Source organism: Hippoglossus stenolepis, chromosome 1 (genome assembly GCF_022539355.2).
Source record: "Hippoglossus stenolepis isolate QCI-W04-F060 chromosome 1, HSTE1.2, whole genome shotgun sequence".
NCBI lineage: Eukaryota > Metazoa > Chordata > Actinopteri > Pleuronectiformes > Pleuronectidae > Hippoglossus > Hippoglossus stenolepis.
In genome coordinates, this window is record NC_061483.1 from 27,055,171 (window position 1) to 27,074,883 (window position 19,713).

At 41.9% G+C, this 19,713-nt stretch overlaps 2 protein-coding genes across 7 annotated transcripts in view; one reads left to right on the plus strand and one right to left on the minus strand.

The window, feature by feature from the left end:
- The window catches only part of phkb (phosphorylase kinase, beta), a 105,772-nt gene extending 93,305 nt beyond the window's left edge, over window positions 1-12,467 (minus strand). For 4 of the 5 annotated variants that reach the window (XM_035151494.2, XM_035151472.2, XM_035151485.2 and 1 more), the window contains exons 1-2: window positions 12,378-12,467; window positions 9,465-9,551 (exon numbers count right to left, since the gene is read on the minus strand). In XM_035151494.2, the coding sequence (XP_035007385.2) occupies window positions 9,465-9,551; window positions 12,378-12,441 (151 nt within the window). In that variant the 5' untranslated portion in view covers window positions 12,442-12,467. Of the gene's footprint in view, window positions 1-9,464; window positions 9,552-10,813; window positions 10,924-12,377 lie in introns of all 5 variants that reach the window. The other variant, XM_035151478.2, reaches the window with a different exon arrangement.
- A 359-nt stretch (window positions 12,468-12,826) lies between these two features.
- Window positions 12,827-19,713, plus strand: part of itfg1 (integrin alpha FG-GAP repeat containing 1) — a 178,212-nt gene continuing 171,325 nt past the window's right edge. For both annotated transcript variants that reach the window (XR_007032953.1, XM_035166993.2), the window contains exons 1-6: window positions 12,827-13,174; window positions 13,489-13,573; window positions 13,800-13,933; window positions 14,831-14,885; window positions 15,583-15,660; window positions 15,765-15,859. Coding sequence is in view for 1 of the 2 variants with exons in the window: in XM_035166993.2 (XP_035022884.1) it covers window positions 12,997-13,174; window positions 13,489-13,573; window positions 13,800-13,933; window positions 14,831-14,885; window positions 15,583-15,660; window positions 15,765-15,859 (625 nt within the window). In the remaining variant the exon portion in view is untranslated. The remainder of the gene's footprint in view (window positions 13,175-13,488; window positions 13,574-13,799; window positions 13,934-14,830; window positions 14,886-15,582; window positions 15,661-15,764; window positions 15,860-19,713) is intronic.

Consider the following 19,713-nt stretch of genomic DNA (forward strand, 5'->3'; position numbering starts at 1 on the left):
AAATCAACTGTTGTTGGTAGTTTTGTGCCATCCATCAAGCTAATGTCCCACTAAATCAGCAGCTAATGTCTCAGACGCACACAATCTGCTCTTTCACAATGGGCCATTTCACTGCACTGACAGGGTGGAGAAAATGAGAGAAGATGATGAGAAGGAGAAAAAAAATACTGCAAAATAGATTGAAAAGAGAAAACAATTGAGAGGAAAGAGCAAGATGACATTTGTACAGTTCCACAGCAGATGCTACAGGATTCCAAAATTGGAAATACACAGACATGTGATTTTCATTCTTCATGCCAGTGTCTACTTCTAGTCAGGCTATGTTCCCTCAATATAACATCTTAAACAGGAGTTACGGTTTAGTGAAAAGAAAAATACACTGGCCATAAAAACCTACTATGCTGACAGTACTGACAGCTAAATAAACTTTCAGAGGGAAAAATGAACCTATTTAAAGGAATGATTCATAATTTGGGGAAATTTGCTTTCTTTACAATGATGGGATGAGAGGAGAAGATCAGTATCCATCGCATGTCTGGAGAAAGCTAAGGCAAGAGGTGATGTTTAGCTTATCAAAAATGTTATATGGGCAAACAACTAGCTTAGTGATGTGTTATCCTCGGTCAATATTGACACTGCACCCAGCTGTTATTCATCAATAAATATTTACAGCATACAACTCAAACTGTAAATCGTCAAACAAGGTACTGGTGGCTTTTTATTAATTTGGAAAGATCCCGGTATGCTGGCAGTTTCTCCCTGCCTCCAGTCACTATGCTGAGCTCATCATGCCCCAACTGAATGTACAGACTGTTACTGATATCAAACTCATTCAGATCATATTAGATTATTTCCCAAAATGCACTATTCCTATAACTGTGTTAGGGTTGGGTTAAGGTGATTTGACTTAAATCCTGTGCAAGGCTGCGCCATATGACAATAAGCTATGTACAGTCATGTAAATATGACACGATGATGTCATGGATATGCTAATTAGCACATTACAGTTCAACGACAGCTTTCAACAATGTTCTCCATTTTGCACATTGACCATATTTGGTATTAGTCTTGTTATTGATGTAAATGTGCATGACCTAAGCATTTTGAAATGTGTTTCTCAAATGTATTTTCATTTGCTATATCTCATTAGTAAGACCATTCTGTGATTAAAAGTTTTTACAATTAACTGCTTCTGTCTTTTACTATAGTGTCATAACTTGCACCATTAACCATAGATTGCATTATCCTGATTTTGTTTTATATTTAGTTGTTTTTACTGAAACAAATCCAACGGCAATTAAAATCCAAGTGTCAATGAAAAGATCTGCTTCGAGAACAACTACTTTACTATTTCATGCGTAGGATTATGAACTGAGGAAGTAAATCACGGCCACATAACAGAATTGAACTGGTCTGAAATGGCTGAACACTGGAAAAGGTGAGGGGAGAGTGAGAAGTTGAAAAAGAAGAAAAGCAGGATAGAGGGAAAGAGAATCTAATATTGAAAATAAAAAAAGAGAGTTCAGACAACCATATGTTTTTGCAGAAAATAACTATAAATAATAAAACTATAGAAAGAAAAAAAAGAGTTTTCTTCTTTTCTCCATTCCTTAATCGCTGTGAGCCAGACGGCGGAGCGATGGTGCCTTCTGCCTCCAGTATTATCAGCAAGCAGGGTGAGTCAATGGAGTGTGGCCACATTGCCACATAAATACGAAACCATAGAGAGGTGAGGGAGGGAACGAGGAGGGGAGATGATGGAGAGATGAACTAGAGGAGATATGGGTAAACTTTCCCCCTGTATATTGTTTCCTTGATGACAGAAAACAAGTCCCCTATCACAAGAGCCGCATAAGCTTAATACCACTGCCTTCGACTGAGCTGGGGGGCGGCTTTGCAACAAAACAACAAAGAAAGAGAAAGGAGGAAAAATTTAACTGGTTTGATTTGTCATTGTCATCCCAGCCTCACCCCTCTCCACCTCTTTTCCTCCCTGAAACTGAAAGAAAGCAGGTATATTGGCAGGCAGGTCTGGGTGCTGACGATAACAATGTTGGCTTTGTTCCCCGCTAGAATTGGACAAGCGCTCCCAGGCGCCACCCAACACAACAATTAAACAAGCCCAATGTTCAACGCTGCGTTTTCAACACACTGCAATCTGGCGGAGGCTTTTCTCTGCAAATCTATGGAGTTGCTACGCAGCTGATGCTGGAGGCAACGCTGCGCTCGCTGATAGCAGCAAATCAGTTCCTACTGATGGCTACACCTGTTGTACACTAAGCTCTGTTTATTGTCTTCTGTTATTTTCCAAGCACACATTTGCATGCAGCCTAATGAATACCCACCAAGCAAACAGCCATAGCATTTACCACACACACACGCTGCCCTGTCTTCATCAGGGCAGACCACTGGGTTGTGTCATATCTGCCAGCAATGCGTTCATGTGAGAAATGGTTCATCCAGACCAGAACCAAAGCTTGCAGTCAGGATGCATTGACAACGACCCAATCCTAACACACCTGGTTTAGAGGAAGTTACTTTTACTTTTACTCTGATTATTTGTACAATGAAACAACTTGACACGAGAATATAACAGTTCACTTCTGGCAAAGCTGTAATTTTCCATCTATCTATTTAATAAATCCAGTTGAATCCTGACCCAAAGCTGTGATTTGTATTATTGAATCTCTATAAATGTTATTTTTCTTCTCTACTTTTCACAGCGATGGCATTTTATACCTGTTTGGCATTATTGATGGATACTGAGTCTTAAGTATCATAAACATCCGTCAGCATAAAAGTGTACAAACAAAGCTGATATGGGAGAAACTAAACTGTATACAGACGAAAAAAACAAATGTGACATTTTCTAGACAATCCCATAATCTGGCAATGACAGCAACTTGTTTCCAACTGTGATTCACTTCCACTGGTTTTGTAGCCCTGAGCATCCCTGTGCGTAGCGAGACTGTATTTATATAGTGCTTTTCTAATCTTTACAACTATTCAGAGTGCTTTGCAGTATGAATCATTCACACACACAATCATATAACTTCTATACTTAAATTTATTTATATCTAGTGCTCTCTCCCTCTCTCAAACCCAAATCGATCTCATCTGAACCACCTTCTGATGAGAGGATTGCCTGATAGGGAATTCTGTTGATTTTTGGGAGTTGTCAGGCCTATAATTCTTTAATATCCAGCACTACAGTCCAGTCAATGTAAGCTGGAGTAAGTAACATAACTTTTTAACTACCACATGATGGAGGATATATAGGTGAAGCTGCGTCTCAATAAAGGGGCCGCATCATTCAGAGAGCGCATTTAAAGACAGATTGTGTCATGGCGGGAGAACTAGGCTCAAATGGTCGTGCAGCTATCATTCCCACCTGACTGTGACTGACTGATCCTTTTGCCTTGATTTTTCCTTTGCCTCTCTTCTTCTTTTTTCTCCAACATCATGACACGTGGCTCTAAATAATCACCACTAATTTATGTGATCGATCAATGTGGTGTCACCTGCTGAGCTGAATCAGAGAGAACCTGACGCATTTCATCTTATAATCAGTTTAGTTATTATGTGATGGTCATTATGGTCTTTTTTGTGAGAATCATAACTGCTGCTTGTTCTCACCTACGTATAATATATATTATTAAAAGTGTGTAAAAGTAATTTGTTACGGAGGTGCTCTTTATGTGTTTTGGAGAGGTGGGATGCCTCCACTATAAAATGATATGTGACACCCTGTGGCCTATTTGAAGGTATTTTTTGATGAACTTCTGCCAAATTTAAGTACCACCTTTAAGTAAGTCTCAGTTCAAGAGGTCTGTAATCACTTTAACGTCACAGGTAGAGATGCACTGGCAAGCCGCATCAGGCATGACTTATTGCTAAATTACTATTTACATGTATCCCTATAACTATGCACAGTGCATATAGGGATATCTGCACATAGCTTACCAAATATGTATTATTACACATCAATTTGTCTTGAAAAAGCGAGACAGATGGTATAAAAATATTATTGAAGTATAAAGGTATGTATAAACTCCTCCTTATAGTGTGTCAACATTAGTGGGCTGTACTGAATCATACATTTTTGTTACCTCAAAAAGAGCAGCTGAGCAAAAGCCTGGCTTATGTCCACAGTGGCTAAAACCCAGCCCTGATCCTCAGGGACAGCATCCTGAGCTGTATTACCAGAATCTAAGGGCCACACACAGCCAGAGGCAATGCATGATCCGACCCTCTGCACACTAAACCCAACTCTATCTGCTTAGAAGTGTTGTGCGTGTGTGGCATATCCCCTCTTTTGCTCTCTGCCTCGAACCCGTATTGATTTTTACTGTGAAATAAAAAGGAGAATAAATCTAGTTTGCCATCACAAGGCAAAGCAAAAGCACAAAATAAACTATTTCTATATATACATATATTTTTGGGGATAAGTATTTTCAGTACAAATGATCAAGGCTGAACCATAGACTGTGTGTGAAGATGGATGACGCACCTCCACTTCCTCCCATTTTTACTTGTATAAAAGCGCTGCCCTCTTGCACTTTTGATGTCATTTGGAGCGTGTGCGGTAGTGATCAGGGAGTGGGACTATGTTTTTCAGGTCCCTCTGATGCTCGATCAAACTTGACTCAATGAGGATGTTTTTTTTAGCATCAAATAATTAATTAAGGAGGAGATAATGTTTATGACCTATACTACAACCAACCACCAGGGGGCAATCGAGATGTCTTGGCTACTTTTGTGTAGCTGTCACGCTGTATATAAATATATATATAAAGTTATACATTCAATTGCTAGCTGAGAGGTTCAAGTAATAAGCGTATCCAAAGTACAGAATGAGACACACACACACATTGTTAACCCTCGTGTTGTTCCTGGGTCGGATTGACCCAGAGTGTGTGTGTGTCTGTGTGTGTGTGTCTGTGTGTGTGTGTGTGTGTGTGTGTGTGTGTGTGTGTGTGTGTGTGTGTGTGTGTGTGCGTGTGTGCATGCGTGTGATCATCCACAAGCCCTGGCCGGTCAGGGTTAGGGTTAGGGTGACCCAAGGATTGTCATTATCCAATTCTCCTGGGGTAATTGAGACCAATGGATTGTCATTCTCGATTCTCCTGGGGGGTCATTTAGACCCCCAGAGAGGGCGCTGTGGTGCTCTGTGGGGTCATTTAGACCCACACCTGATTCCAATTGTAATCTAGGGGGGTACATTAGACCCACATATAAGTCTCAGTGTGCCACTCTCTCACGGACCATGGCACGATGTCACATCAGGAGCGTTTCACCAGAGAACAGGTTCTCCAACAGCTATTCTCCCAGCAACCATCCTCTGAACCCGAAGAGGACGCGAAAGAGCCAGACCGAGAAGCGGACGGACAAGGAGATGGAGAAGCAGACCGAGAAGCAGACAGAAAAGCAGACCGAGAAGAAGACAGAGGACGACGACGACGACGACGACGGTGACGACGAAGACGGCAGCGAAGACTACGACCCAGTGGGTGATGCTTCTGCAGATTCGTCATCCTTGGAAGAAGAAGAAGAAGGACAAGACCACGGCGACACCACCACCACCGGACTCGTGGAAAGAGAGACCTTCCCGTCCAAACGGGAAATAACATGGTCCTCGAGGGCGTACGGCCGAGAGGAGGGCCGCTGCTCCTCCTCCTCCTCCTCCTCCTCTGCTGCGGCTCAAAGCGGGGTCCCCCCGGGCCCCACGATCCACGCGACGTCCGCACCGGTGACCTAGCCTTGACGTTCCGCCTGTTCATCACGCCGACGGTAGAGAACATCATCCTGGAGATGACGAATCGGGAGGGTCTTTGAAAATACGGCGACGAATGGAAAGGGATGGACGAGACCGACCTGCGCGCCTACGTAGGGCTGCTGATTTTAGCGGGCGTGTACAGGTCCCGGGGCGAGGCCGCTGCCAGCCTGTGGGACGCCGAGAGCGGCCGGGCGATATTTCGTGCCACGATGCCCCTAAAACTCTTCCACACATACTCCAGACTGCTGCGCTTCGACGACCGCGAGGCAGGCCACGGACAAATTGGTGGCCGTGCAAGAGGTCTGGGACGCGTGGGTGGCGCGGCTACCGCGCCTCTACAACCCGGGGCCCGAAGTGACCATGGACGAGCAACTGGTTCCGTTTAGAGGTTAGCCTTTTTTTCTTTTTTTTATATTATGTTATGTTATGTTATGTTATGTTATGTAGATAGCGGCTGCTAGTCCTCGTCCTCATTTCATCTCCTCTGATCTCTTCTCCTCGTGTTTTTCTCCCTAGGCCGGTGTCCGTTCCGTCAGTACATGCCCAGCAAGCCGGCGAAATACGGGATCAAGTCGTGGGTGGCCTGCGATGCGAAATCCAGCTAAGCTTGGAAGATGCAAGTGTACACCGGAAAGCCGAGCGGCGGACGCCCGGAACGGAACCAGGGGTTGCGGGTAGTGCTCGATGTAACGGAGGGACTGCACGGTCGTAACGTCACGTGCGACAATTACTTCACCTCCTACGAACTCGCGCGGCAGCTCCTGAAGAGGAAGCTCACTGTGGTCGGCACGGTTCGGAAGAACAAGCCCGAGCTCCCGACCGGGCTGCTCGCGGTCAAGGAAAGAGAGGTGTTCTCATCCAAGTTCGCATTCACGCCCACCGCCACTCTGGTGTCCTACATCCCAAAGAAAAACAGGAACGTGGTGCTCCTGAGCACACGGCACGCCGAGGCCGACGTCAGCGACCGCGAGGACGGGAAACTGGTCATCGTCCTGGACTACAACCGCAACAAAGGTGGCGTGGACAACCTAGACAAGGTGAACGTACAGCTGCAGGAGGATGACCGCGCGCTGGCCCCTGGTCGTCTTTCACAACATTCTCGACGTCTCTTCCTACAACGCCTTCGTGATATGGAGAGAGATCAACCCAGACTGGATGCTGGGCAAGCGGAACAAGCGGAAGGTGTTCCTAGAGCAGCTGGGAAAGGCTCTCATGACTCCGTTCATCGCACGAAGGGAGCGTATCCCCCGCACGGAAGCGTCCGCCGCGGTTGTGAAGGCTGTAAAAGCCAGATATGCCCCAGGAAAAAGGACTGTAAAACTCACACCGTGTGGCGCGGGTGTAACAAATACATCTGCAAGGGCTGCTCACTTGTCTATTGCCCTACGTGTGCGTCCTAATATGGGGTGGGCTATGTGAGGGGGCCAACAGCCGGGGGAAGCAGGGACAACACAAGGGTTATGTGTGTAAACACAAAGTAAGCAACAAAACTGTAAGTCAAGGAGGAATCAAGCCTCCATACATGAGGTGCCCTCTTAAAATAACAGTGAAATACTATGCTACTAACTTCAGACTTCAAAGCACCATAAATGTACCTGACCACACCTCATTTTAAGACCAACACGCCCATCGGTGCTCAGATAGGCACAAATACATTTTCTATTTAAACTGCATAGGCACTGGATGGGAAAAAGACAACTGTGTTTGTCTAAAACTAGCAAAGGCCCTTAGACTTCAATGTTCACTCACTGGTAGCCATAAAGCAAACAGCAAACAGACAACTTGAAAATCTTATCAATGAAGAAGCTGGTAGGCAGTTGCTCTATACGCGTAACCTACAGATGTGATGACTCCAGTGAGTACACTGACATTGCAGCCCCAAATATGAAATTTCATATTTGACCTCTGCCAGCCACACAAGTATTTTATGACAGCAATATTTCACACCATGTTTTATTGATACTTCACTTCTGTAATAAAAGTTGGTTTTACTTTGTTGAATGAGAAATGGAAGGGTACTGTGTATTCAGCTTTGAGGCAGTAAGGTGTGGTTCCTCTTGTGTCCTGGAAAGGTTACTCTCGCTGATCTAGTGCTGCACTCACAGCTTCTGGTAATTCAGTAATCAGGACTAATGTGTATTTATCTCTGCTGCAGCAAGGCTCCAGTCTCCATTATTGATTACACATGCCAGCAGCATCACCTGGAGTGGGTTGCACCAGTGATTTGTAAATCGGGCGCTGAGTTTCTGTCCTTCTCAAGTTTGTCTTAACAGCATGAATCGAGGGATTTGAAACAACCATTCAGAAACACAGTCATTTCACCTCTTTCACACCTCCATTGAAAGGTGCTGTATTATATTAGAAATCAAAGTCGTTTAGTTCAGGTAGAAGCTCAAAGGCAGTTAGTATGGTTAAATATTTGTGCATTTTAGTGTTGTACAAATCTCAATACAGTGAATATGATTGATTTATTGTCCTTTGGAGGAATATTAAAGTCATTGAATACACACAAACCCTTGGTGTATGTATGTGACATCCTCTCAGTCAGTATCTGTTGCAACCAGGACTCGGACTCCTGCTGTCTCCACCCTCCTACCCCTGCTTGAAGAGCCTCTGGCCAGTCAATCTAAGAGCCTCTAAAGCAGTAGCACCCACAGGATCCTTCAGTCAGTTCCCACTGTGAAACACTGCCAACTGTGTTCGGTGCAGTGCCAAGTCAACAAAGAGCACCTTTGCATGAAATTAAATTCAGGTCAGTGCATGCTGGGTAAATGTTTTTGGGGGTTTTTTTGCACTGAGGAAACCCCCATGCATTACTTTTCCTCTCCCCAGCCAAGAGCAATCTCTCTGTAAACAATATAGTGCGTCTGCAAGATGTAATCACGATACCCAAGGCTGCAATTTTGGAATATTGGCAATGACAAAACAACTGCAGCCATTACAGTTGCATACATTAGAGCAACAGTGTGGCCATGTTGAAGTCAGGCCTCGTGGTTTCAAAGAGAGAAATGATCAGTTCCTAGCTAGAAGACAGGTTTTTCTTTTCAGTCTCACAAAATGCACTTAGTAAAACTGTTGGTTTGGTGGTTGAGGGCAGTGCAGATTGTTTCAGTTATTTCTGAAAACTTGTTTGATGTATGAAATACATTTTTTTCATGAGCAGCATTTTTGTCATATGGTCCTGACCTTTTTTATTTAGAACACAGCTGTAACAGCTTGTTCCTAAGCTAAGCAGCCATACAAAAACAAACAATGTGAACGATCAAATTAGTTTTCAAAATGAAAAATTGAAATTTTATACAATAATATGTTGAATTAAAATTACTTTGCACTGCATATTGTTCCACCTTCCTGACTTATAATGAAATATAAAGAGACTGAACGACATCTGCTACATCTGCACATAACTCAAAGAAGGGCTGTTTTACGTATAAACATAACACAAAATCATACATACTTTCAGTTTACTGTAATTACTGAAACAGAGCGCAAAAGTTAAAAAGTGAAATTTGCTGTAATTCTAACAAGTTTTAACCATCTCAGATCTGCAGCTGTCCCTTGCGTTGGGATCAACTGCAACAGCTAAATGTCATGTGTAACCAAATAATCTTGAACTGATAGAAATGCAAAAAGTGTTTCAAATGTCTCCTTCTTTTTAGGTTCATGCCACTAATGCCACTGTACTTACCAGCATTGTAGTAGCGGTCCAGCTTCTCCCATAGGGGCTCATCCTCACGATGGAGACTGGACAGCTTAAGAGGTTCATAGATGGAACCTGGTGAAGAAAGACATCTGTTTAGACACTAACTTTACCAGTGTGGCTCTCCTATATTTTACGCTTTAGTTGTCCATGGATCCTTTTCTCCTTGCTTTAATAAACATTACGCCTAAAGAAAGACTAAACTAGACTCAGGTCAAATCAATGTATCGATAGTTTTCCTGTCAAATTTGCATGATTATTACTATTTTTTCAATCTTGAGACCATTGTGTTATTTATTATATTCCAATACGCATATGAACAACGGTTTGCAGGTAGCAATAGCTTAAGCATATTTTCTTTCATTAAATCATCCCAATTTTCCAATGAATATAAAAGAAAATAAGCACTAGAGGACAAAACACAATAGACACATGCCATAAGTAAATTAGCTTTTTCACTGCAACACACTGCATCTCAAACAGCTCAACATACAAAACAATATTCAGGCCGTGAGCGTAGGAATTCAAATGGTAATCTGACTCACCACCAGATACTCGAACATTTCCCTCTGAGCTGAGAGCGAGCATGCAGGAGTTTGAGGGAAACCCCCGTCTCCAAGACTTTCGCTATTTTCAGACACTTTTCACTGCTGAGATTTGCATTTTAATGGGTTCGACCTTGGGTCAATACCACAGGTACTGAAAAATTCACATTCTGACTGAAATTAGCATAATTTCCATCATGTTAAAAGTTGCAGGGGACAAAGCCAATCCATCTCTTTTTACAGATAACACTTTTAAAGAGCATAGAGGAAGTCCAATATTCCAGCTTTAATTTCAGATGAGTAGAATGTGGGCTGTCATGTTCGGATAGTTTTCAACAATCACATGACGAACCTGAGTGATGCAGACCCCTGACACCCTTAACAATGCAGTAAAATACTGTATATGACTTCTGTAATTTTTTTTGGTGTCATCTATGGGTCTCTCATCCTTACAAGACGAATAACAAGATGATTGAAAGCTAAAACCACATAAAAGACTCAACAATCAAATTATAGTAAATTATTTGTAATGTTTGACTATTCTGCACATCCACATTTTATCCAAGACTTTAATGACCATTATAAATTGAAAATAATAGGCCTATTTTTTGTATTTCCAGTTCTCAACATATTTAGGCAAAGGTGTTTTCCTGTGATCATGAAATAATAAGCTAGCTTCTGATGTTCAGACAACAAAATGATTTCCTTTGATGATCTTTGCTGATCACCTCCCTACGTCTCCTCTGCGTGGCTGACCACATTGTTTTCCTCAGATCTGCTGCCACTACTTACCGAGTCGGAGAACTTCCGGATGAGGCCGGGGGGGCGCGGCCACTGAATCAGCCATTCTCAAAAGGCGAAATTAAGGCCAATCGTCCCTCTCTCTCAGCTAAATCACAAATCTAAAGCAACTCACAGGAAGGAGTTAGTAGCACAGTTAGATTTTAGACATGCATGAATCAACAATGAATTACACCCTGGAGTTATAATGATGACCATGATCACGAGCAACATGCACAAAAAATGACAATGCATTGTATTTAATTAGGAGTGAAAGATGTTTTAACCCTTAAGCAGAGGTGGATCCAGGAGTATGGTCAGGGGGGCAGTGGCCCCAGCTGAAATCTGATTGGCCCCTAAAGTGCCTCTGTACTATCAGTTGTCTTACACTCACTTACAAACAATACTTACGATAAATATTACTTTTGTAAGGTTTTTTTTCTTTTCCTAAACGATTTTAAAGAACACAATGTGCTTGAACAAGGAATAATTTTCAATAAATATTTATTGATGTGTACCTTTGCTCCAAGTTATAGAGCTAACAGTAAACAAGGAATGACCTAAATGTGCACCTCACTTGATCAGGAATTGTACATGGATTATGGACATATAATTGACCCCTCAGAGTAAATTGTGGCACGTTTATGGCCCCTGGTTTCTGAACATTCTAGATCCACCACTGCCCTTGAGAAATGTAGAGTAATAGTGAAGTATTATGAGGGCAATGTAAGAAATGTAATAGAATAACTGTGTCACTAAATTAGGACAGTTGACAAATTATTACCCATAATGCTGCATCACATCCACCGGAAGATGGTGTGGTTTCAGAATATTATACTGCTGAGTTAATGTCACATGTCAAGTGGGAAAACAGATGCAAATGATAGTTAGTTTAATTGATAGAAAATTAAGGATCTGTGTGCCTCCCATTACCTTCATGCTGCCTTTTAGCAGATTGAGTTTTCAATCCAAAGCAATTGTAATGACGCTATGGGGACGGTGTATTTAGGACTGAAGTATTACTAACAGGGCGAAAACAAGTACAGATTGAATAGCTGGATTAGTTTACAATCATACAATGATATGGATTTATTATGTTTGAGGTACATCAGAGTGTAGGAAAGACTAATTTAGTGGATTTGTCACTATTCAGAAATGATAGTGTCAACACAGGTGGTGACAACCAACTGCTGCTGTGATGTTTGTATCCCTACACTGTTAAATACTGTAATACAGTGGCACCACTTTCCTTCACGTGTTTACCAGTGTATGAAAGGCACAGTCTGCTTACACAAACAAACACACACACACACACACACACACACACACACACACACACAACACAGTAAGCTCAGGGTGAGATGTGACAGTGAAAGCAGACCTGGTGAGAGGATCTTAAAATAGCTCCTCTGACCTTTCATGCCTGCACAGTCACTGCGGTGGACACATTAAATGGGCAGATCGAGTCATATTATTTAGCACCGCCACGTTCAGGGGCTTCACAAACACACAGTGTCACACAAGCAACGGCACTCAAGCAACGACCGGACGGGTCATGCAAAGTAACAAGTCAGACCTGATCGTTTTGATCGGGCTTTGAATTCCAGGAGTTTCCAACCGACATCCACCAGGCTCGCCATGTTCAAACAGTGTCCAAATCGTTAGCACGTTTAAGCTTTTCCGGCATGGTCTTTCAAAATAAAAGACAAGTAGTTCTGCTCCCGCGCAGCCATGCCTAAAATTTGACGTGACCTTTTGATAAACCATACGATTACTATTTGAGCTTCCATTTAACTTAATATAAGCGACTTTTAATATGGTATATTTTCAATATTATGTAAATTTCAAGTTTAATTTATACTAGATGTTTAATTTGAAAGTCAACGTCCTCCTTTTCCGAGTTAGCTCTAGCTAACTCTAGCTAGCTTGATACAGCTGTCATCTGTCAAACGTGCGGGAGCACGACACTGACGTAAACAAGGAAACGCTGATATCACATGGTTTAAACCTTATCTTGCATGTTCTTTCCGGGTGTTTTCAGACAAGATGAAAACCTAAGAGCACATGTCTAACTTAAAGATAGATATTTGACATAATGCGTCATTGAAGTGAAAAACCCTGTCGTTCCAGCCTGTCGTAAAGCAGAGTGCCGTACTGCAGTTGGTGTTGTTGTGAGGAGCTGAAACAGCAGAAGGATGTGGATATCACAATTAAACACTTTGGCTTTTTTATTAGCTTTTGTAGGACGGTACCACACGTCAGCTCTTCAGGATGTAACCACGGACCTCTTCGGTGTCGAGAACTACGGGACGGTGGCGGCGTTTGGAGATTTTAACTCGGATAAACAGACAGACATCTTCATGATCAGAGAGCGTACGTGAACGCCTCAGCACTTTACTGCTAACTAACCGCGAGTACTGTGAGACTCGGCGACATTTACATCATTTACAGATAACATGTTATTCAGCGGTGTCGCAGTAATGATACAGACATTGACTTTCGTAACGCAAATATGATTTAATTCGTCTGTTGAGTGTCTAACGTCTAATGTGTGTACAAGCTCTTTCCAGTGTCGTTAAACAAACGATTGAGAGAGAGACTGACGGAGATGAACTAATATTCAGCTCATTTAATGTTTTTACTAACAAGTAATTAATATACATGTTGTGGACTTCTTCCTGTTTCAGAGTCTGAACTGGTCATATTCCTGGCTGACTCGAAAATACCCTACTTCAAGCCCAAAGTCCAAAACGTTAAAAACTCTTTGCCAAGGTAAATTATATGTTTTCCACAATTTTCCATTGTTATTCCATTAACTCCTGATCTGTAATATGCAACATCTTAATTTCCATTTTCTTTCCTGCAGTACAGTGAATGTGTCTTTCCTCACAGGGAGGTTATGTTTGCTCTGTAGGAGGGAAATGTTTGTATAGGAGCAGAAGGAGCACCATGTGACCATTAGTCTCATACTAACACTCAGTCTTTCCTCCTGCGGCAGGAACACCATCATCACCAGCGTGGTTCCTGGAGACTATGATGGAGACTCACAGATGGATGTTCTTCTCACAGCTCAGATCAGTCCCAAAGCAGCAACATCTGTTTTCATCTTCTGGGGGAACAACCAGACATTAGGTACACCTTCGACAGCGAGAGGAAGCTGCACACTTCTGACTTATATGTACCCTGGGTGGGGTCTGCAATCTCAGGGTTACTATTCATCTTTAGCTCATTAAACTGACCAAGCATGTGCAGTGGTACGCCAATAAACGTGTAATAATGTGTAATATTTCTAAAATATACAGTTCGAAAATGACACTATCTCATAATGTTAAAGAAAGTGACAAAAATGCTAGGATCTGCCCCCTGATCTGGATCAGTGTCAAAATTTCATGGGTTCTTCCCTGACCTTTACCACATTTTCCCACTAAATGTTGTGGTAATTTGTTTAGTAATTTTAGCCTAATCCTGATAACTAACAAGCAAACAAACACTGATGAAAACATAACCTCCTGGGCAGAGGTAGTAAATATCACAATGTAATTTTCATCAATACCAAAGTAACAAAGGTTCTTTACATATCGATATAATCCTTTGTGCAAGCACAGTGAGGAGTCAGAACACATAATTGATCTACTTCAGATTTGTAAAATGAGCACAACCTGCTCTGATGATTTTGTCGTCCTGTGTCATGATTTGAAATTGTGGACGTACTTGACACAGTTTTGGCCTTTTTTTCTGAATCAATCCACAGTTACATTGTCATAATTGTGCCCTCAGTGATGGCTGGATTTGTTTTTTCAGTAATGGGACTGTTTATGCCAGCTCCCTGTTACAATGTCATGGCTTGAATAGAACAGAGCCTGTGTGGCCTGTTATTATTCACCCCAGAACAGGACATCTGTGAAATGACTTAACATGATTTAATATTTTTTTTCTATAAAGTGAGGTGTACAGTGATGTATTGTTGAATATACTCTTTAACCTGCTTCGATTTACTCATGGCCTGTTCACTGGGTTCATCCTCTGCAGATATGGATTGGCTCAGACTGAACAAGACCTTCACAGATCAACCCCTTGTGATGGAGTAAGTATCCCTCTGAATGGTGTTCATATAAACTCTAGTTTAGATATTTTGCTCAAAATGATGGCTATGTTTATGTTTCTTAGAAATCCATGTTTCCAATCAAATTAAAACAGTTGTAAGTTTTTTGTATTTGTGTATTTCATTTTAGATAATATTAAAATAGACAAAATTACTAGTTTATTAGGTATGAGGACGACAAAGATCCGTGAAGGTAGACTCAGTACACAGAACCACAAACTGGAGAATCATTTGTCGTTGCCATTGTCGCGACCACACCATTGTCGTGACCGAAGACGTCACTTACATCGATGAGTCGCAGCCGCTGCTGCTACAGAGCACTGATCGTCTGTTTATTCAAAATATTAATATTGTTATCTCACCAATTTCAACACTGCACCCCCTTGGGCCCTTAACAATACAACTGCCAAGTGTGAAGTCAATAAGATGAACCGTTATTGAGATATGTGAGTCAAAGATAGACAGAGATTCATGGAATTATTAGATGTATATTTGAAACTACTCAATATAGTGCAGTTCAGTACAACACCACCATTGGGTCAACACCTCTATACCTCTCTCCCTGTGTGACCAAAAACTCAACATTAAGAGTATTCTCTGCACGACTGTATTGTTTGTACAGTATCTAATGAAATGTTAGCTGAGTAAACAAGTTCTAATTTAGTGTGTTGTCCCACAGCTTCAATGGGGACATGATCCCAGATATTTTTGGAGTCACCGACTCGGCACTTACTGAAGTCTGCTATCTCACCAACAGGTAATATAACCCTTAAACTGACTTATCATTCAGTATGTATATTTCTGTTGTTCTCGTTCTTTCTAACATTCTTACACCCTGCTGATGGTTTTTCTGCCCTTTAGGGTTCAAGTGTGGCAGAATGCACTGACTTCACCTATCAAAATGCGAAACCCTCACTCTAATGCTTTCATTGACCTCAACAAGGACTTCACAGCTGGTAAGTCAGTGATGTTTAAGCAAAGTCCTCTCATGAGGATAAAATTTGTATAATTTGCTGTTTTTTTTAGATCCTGCAGCGTAATTCTTCAGGGATGAATATCTTCAAATCTTTGAATTTCTAGCAAAAAGCTGCCAAAACTCTTTTCTAATCTCTTACATGTGAAATCTGTGGGTTTGTGTGGGAAGGACATTTTTTAATTGGAGTCCAAACTTAAGGTTGTGTAATAGTAGATTAAAAATGTTTTTCTTTATTTCTCTGTCCAAATTTTCCACTAGGCCTGAAATCTTTGAAAATAATCAGTTTGTTTTCGGGATGGCAAGTTGATGAAGTGAGCTTAGATACACACCACCTTAGACAGATGTCACCTGCAGATGTCATATCACAATAATGGGAAGACTTTGTACTTAAAATGATTTTTTAACTCTCAACCTGATGAGCAGTTCTCCTGAGTTGTGCACATCTGGCAGGTCAGGTCGGGTGCAGGTCATTCTTCATCTCTGCTCTGTAGTGTGAAACCAGGCCGCTGATGTCTGGAAGTTGTAGCTGAAGAACAAAATCACAGCCTGTGTCAATGGCATCACAGGTTGTTAAGTTTATGTAGTTGACTAATGACCTGTTTCCTGTTTGCTTTAAATATCATGCATAGTTTTACATACCCTGCTCATCCTTCCATATATACTGTACAAAAGCATGTGACTACACCTCCCTATTCATTTGTTATTTATATAAATAAAACAATTGGTCATCGAACCTTGTTTATTGAGCTTATGAAAATGATTTAAATTAGTAAAACTATGTGAAAATTGGACTGTAAAGCTCAATTTCCCATCCAAAAATTATAATTATGGTGTTTGAATTAGCAGCTCATTTGCAATTTCTTCCCACGTTTCTCTCTTTATTTTCTATCACCTCAAGCATTTTCTGAGCTGTTGCATAAAGTACGTGCTTATTGGAAATTGCCATTATGAGAGTCTCCCTTCAGCTGAAAACATTATTTCTTAGTGCGACACAAAAATCCATGATCTGCTTCTTTTAACAAATCTGGGTATTTGTCGGGGAAATGATTTCCTAATTTTCTGTTGCTGTCTGGTTTATAAATTCTTCCCCAGAACGATGCTGATCTCAATAGGAAACATGAAGTGATGAAGCTGTTAACCTAATGCAAATATGCAAACTTCATGAAGTGACTTCCACAAAGTTTCTCATGCTCCTCTAGCAAAACTCCAGGAACCAGACAGAGATCGAAACATATATTCGATGCCAAAAATGTTCAAGTTGACTAAGAGAGAACGGAAGAGCCATTTTCTTAACCAGTGAATGGAGAAATCACCCCGTTCTTGTTTTACAGCATCTCGCTCCTGCCCTGCCCACTAAGTGTAGCGCTGTCACTTAGACTTATGGTAGGATTTTTTCTTTCCTCTGGAAACTAATCCTTGTGTTCAAGGTATTCAGAGAGGATTTAGTCATGTCATACTCACTGCAGGTATCTTTTTGTGCCATGTGGTTTTATTCCCAGGGCTGTCACAGTTTAACCAGAGCAGATTTTAATTCATATTTAATAAAATGTATTGGGATTAGGAGAGTGTCAATAAACTTGCACTTTTTGAGAGAGACTGAAGAAAAAAAGACATGGTTGCAATATTTTGGTTGTTTTGAGGGGTTTGTTTGAAAAGAGATTGGATTGTGTTAGTCGGACGTCACTGTTGTCTGCTTGTCAGCTTTCTTCTTTCTTTTGCTTTTGTCTGCTGTAAGAAATCCCCTCTGAAGTCCTTTTCTTAAGCCATGCCTATACACATACACATACACATACACATACACACACACACACACAAGGAGCAATGACTATATATAAATATGGACTATTTATCTCCCCGTCCTCCCACTCCCAGTCATATACACAATATGTCAGGTTTTGGATAAATGCATTATTATCCATCAACCTCAATGAATTATTTGGATAGACCATTCATATGGTCGAAGGTTATTGCTTATTTTAAAGACTAAATCCCACCCAGAGACGGCACATGAAGATGGAGAATGTGTCACTTCATCCCACTACCCAGATATTAACCCAAAATACCCCGGAATGTACGATTGCTGCCATATTGTGCCAATGACATAATTTAGAGCTAGAGCATGTGCAGAAAAATATTACATTTAATGCAGATGCAGCATTACATTTTAATAAGCAGGAATTATGTTTCTTTCAGAAATCAAATCTCTCTTTCCAGAAATGAAGCTAAAACATCCCAGATGTGAACATTGCCATTTTGGCTGTAGCCAGTGTCTGTGCAGTAACAATCAGGAGATGGAGCTGTGATAGTGAGGCCCCTAGAATGCATTCAATTGACCATTACATTACATTACATTACATTTAGCTGACGCTTTTATCCAAAGCGACTTACAATAAGTGCATTCAACCATGAGCGTACAAACCCAGAACAACAAGAATAGAGAAAGTACAATTTCTTCAAAAAAGCAAAACTACAAAGTGCTATAAGTAAGTGCCATTTTATGTGCTACTAAATTGTTAGTTTTAAAAATGTTATTCAAGGTATAGTCGGAAGAGGTGTGTTTTTAGTTTGCGGTGGAAGATGTGTAGACTTTCTGATGTCCGGATGTCAATGGGGAGCTCATTCCACTATTTAGGAGTCAGGACAGCAAACAGTCGTGATTTTGATGAGTGTTTAGCTCGCAGTGAGGGAGCAACAAGCCGATTGGCCGAAGCAGAGCGGAGTGAACAGGCTGGGGTGTAACGTTTGACCATGTCCTGGATGTAGACTGGACCCGATCCGTTCGCAGCACGGTACGCGAGTACTAATGTTTTGAAACGGATGCGGGCAGCCACCGGTAACCAGTGAAGGGAGCGGAGGAGCGCAGTAGTGTGAGTGAATTTAGGTAGGTTAAAAACCAGTCGAGCTGCTGCATTCTGAATGAGCTGCAGAGGTCGGATGGCACTAGCAGGTAGACCTGCCAGGAGGGAGTTACAATAGTCTAGGCGTGAGATGACCAGGGCCTGGGCCAGAACCTGCACCGCCTTCTGAGTGAGAAGGTGGCGTATTCTCCTGATGTTGTACAGCATGAATCGACAGGAACGTGTTGTTACAGCAATGTTGGCAGTGAGGGAGAGTTGGCTGTCGAGTGTCACACCCAGGTTCCTAGCAGTCTGAGTGGGGGTTAACACGGAGTTGTCAAAGTTAATAGTCAGGTCATGGGTGGGAGAGTCTTTCCCTGGAAGGAAAAGTAGTTCAGTCTTGTCAAGGTTAAATTTCAGGTGGTGTGCAGACATCCACTGAGAGATGTCAGTCAGACAGGCAGAGATTCGTGCTGCTACCTGTGTTTCAGATTGGGGAAAAGAGAGGATTAGTTGGGTGTCATCAGCATAGCTATGGTAGGAAAAGCCATGTGAGTGAATGACAGAGCCTAGAGAGTTGGTGTACAGAGAGAAAAGGAGGGGACCCAGGACGGAACCTTGAGGGACCCCAGTAGTGAGAGGACAAGGTTCCGACACAGATCCTCTCCAAGTTACCCGATAAGTGCGGTCATTGAGGTAGGATGAGAGCAGGGAGAGAGCAGAGCCTGAGACACCCAGGTCCTGAAGGGAGGAAGTAAGGATCTGGTGGTTCACTGTGTCAAATGCAGCAGAGAGGTTTAGAAAGATAAGGACAGAGGAGAGAGAGTCTGCTCTAGCAGTGTGAAGTTGCTCAGAGACAGCAAGGAGGGCCAGCTCAGTTGAGTGGCCTGCCTTGAAACCAGACTGGTGAGGGTCAAGAAGGTTATTGTGGTTAAGATAGGAGGAGAGTTGATTAAAGATAGCGCGCTCGAGAGTTTTGGAAACAAAGGGAAGAAGA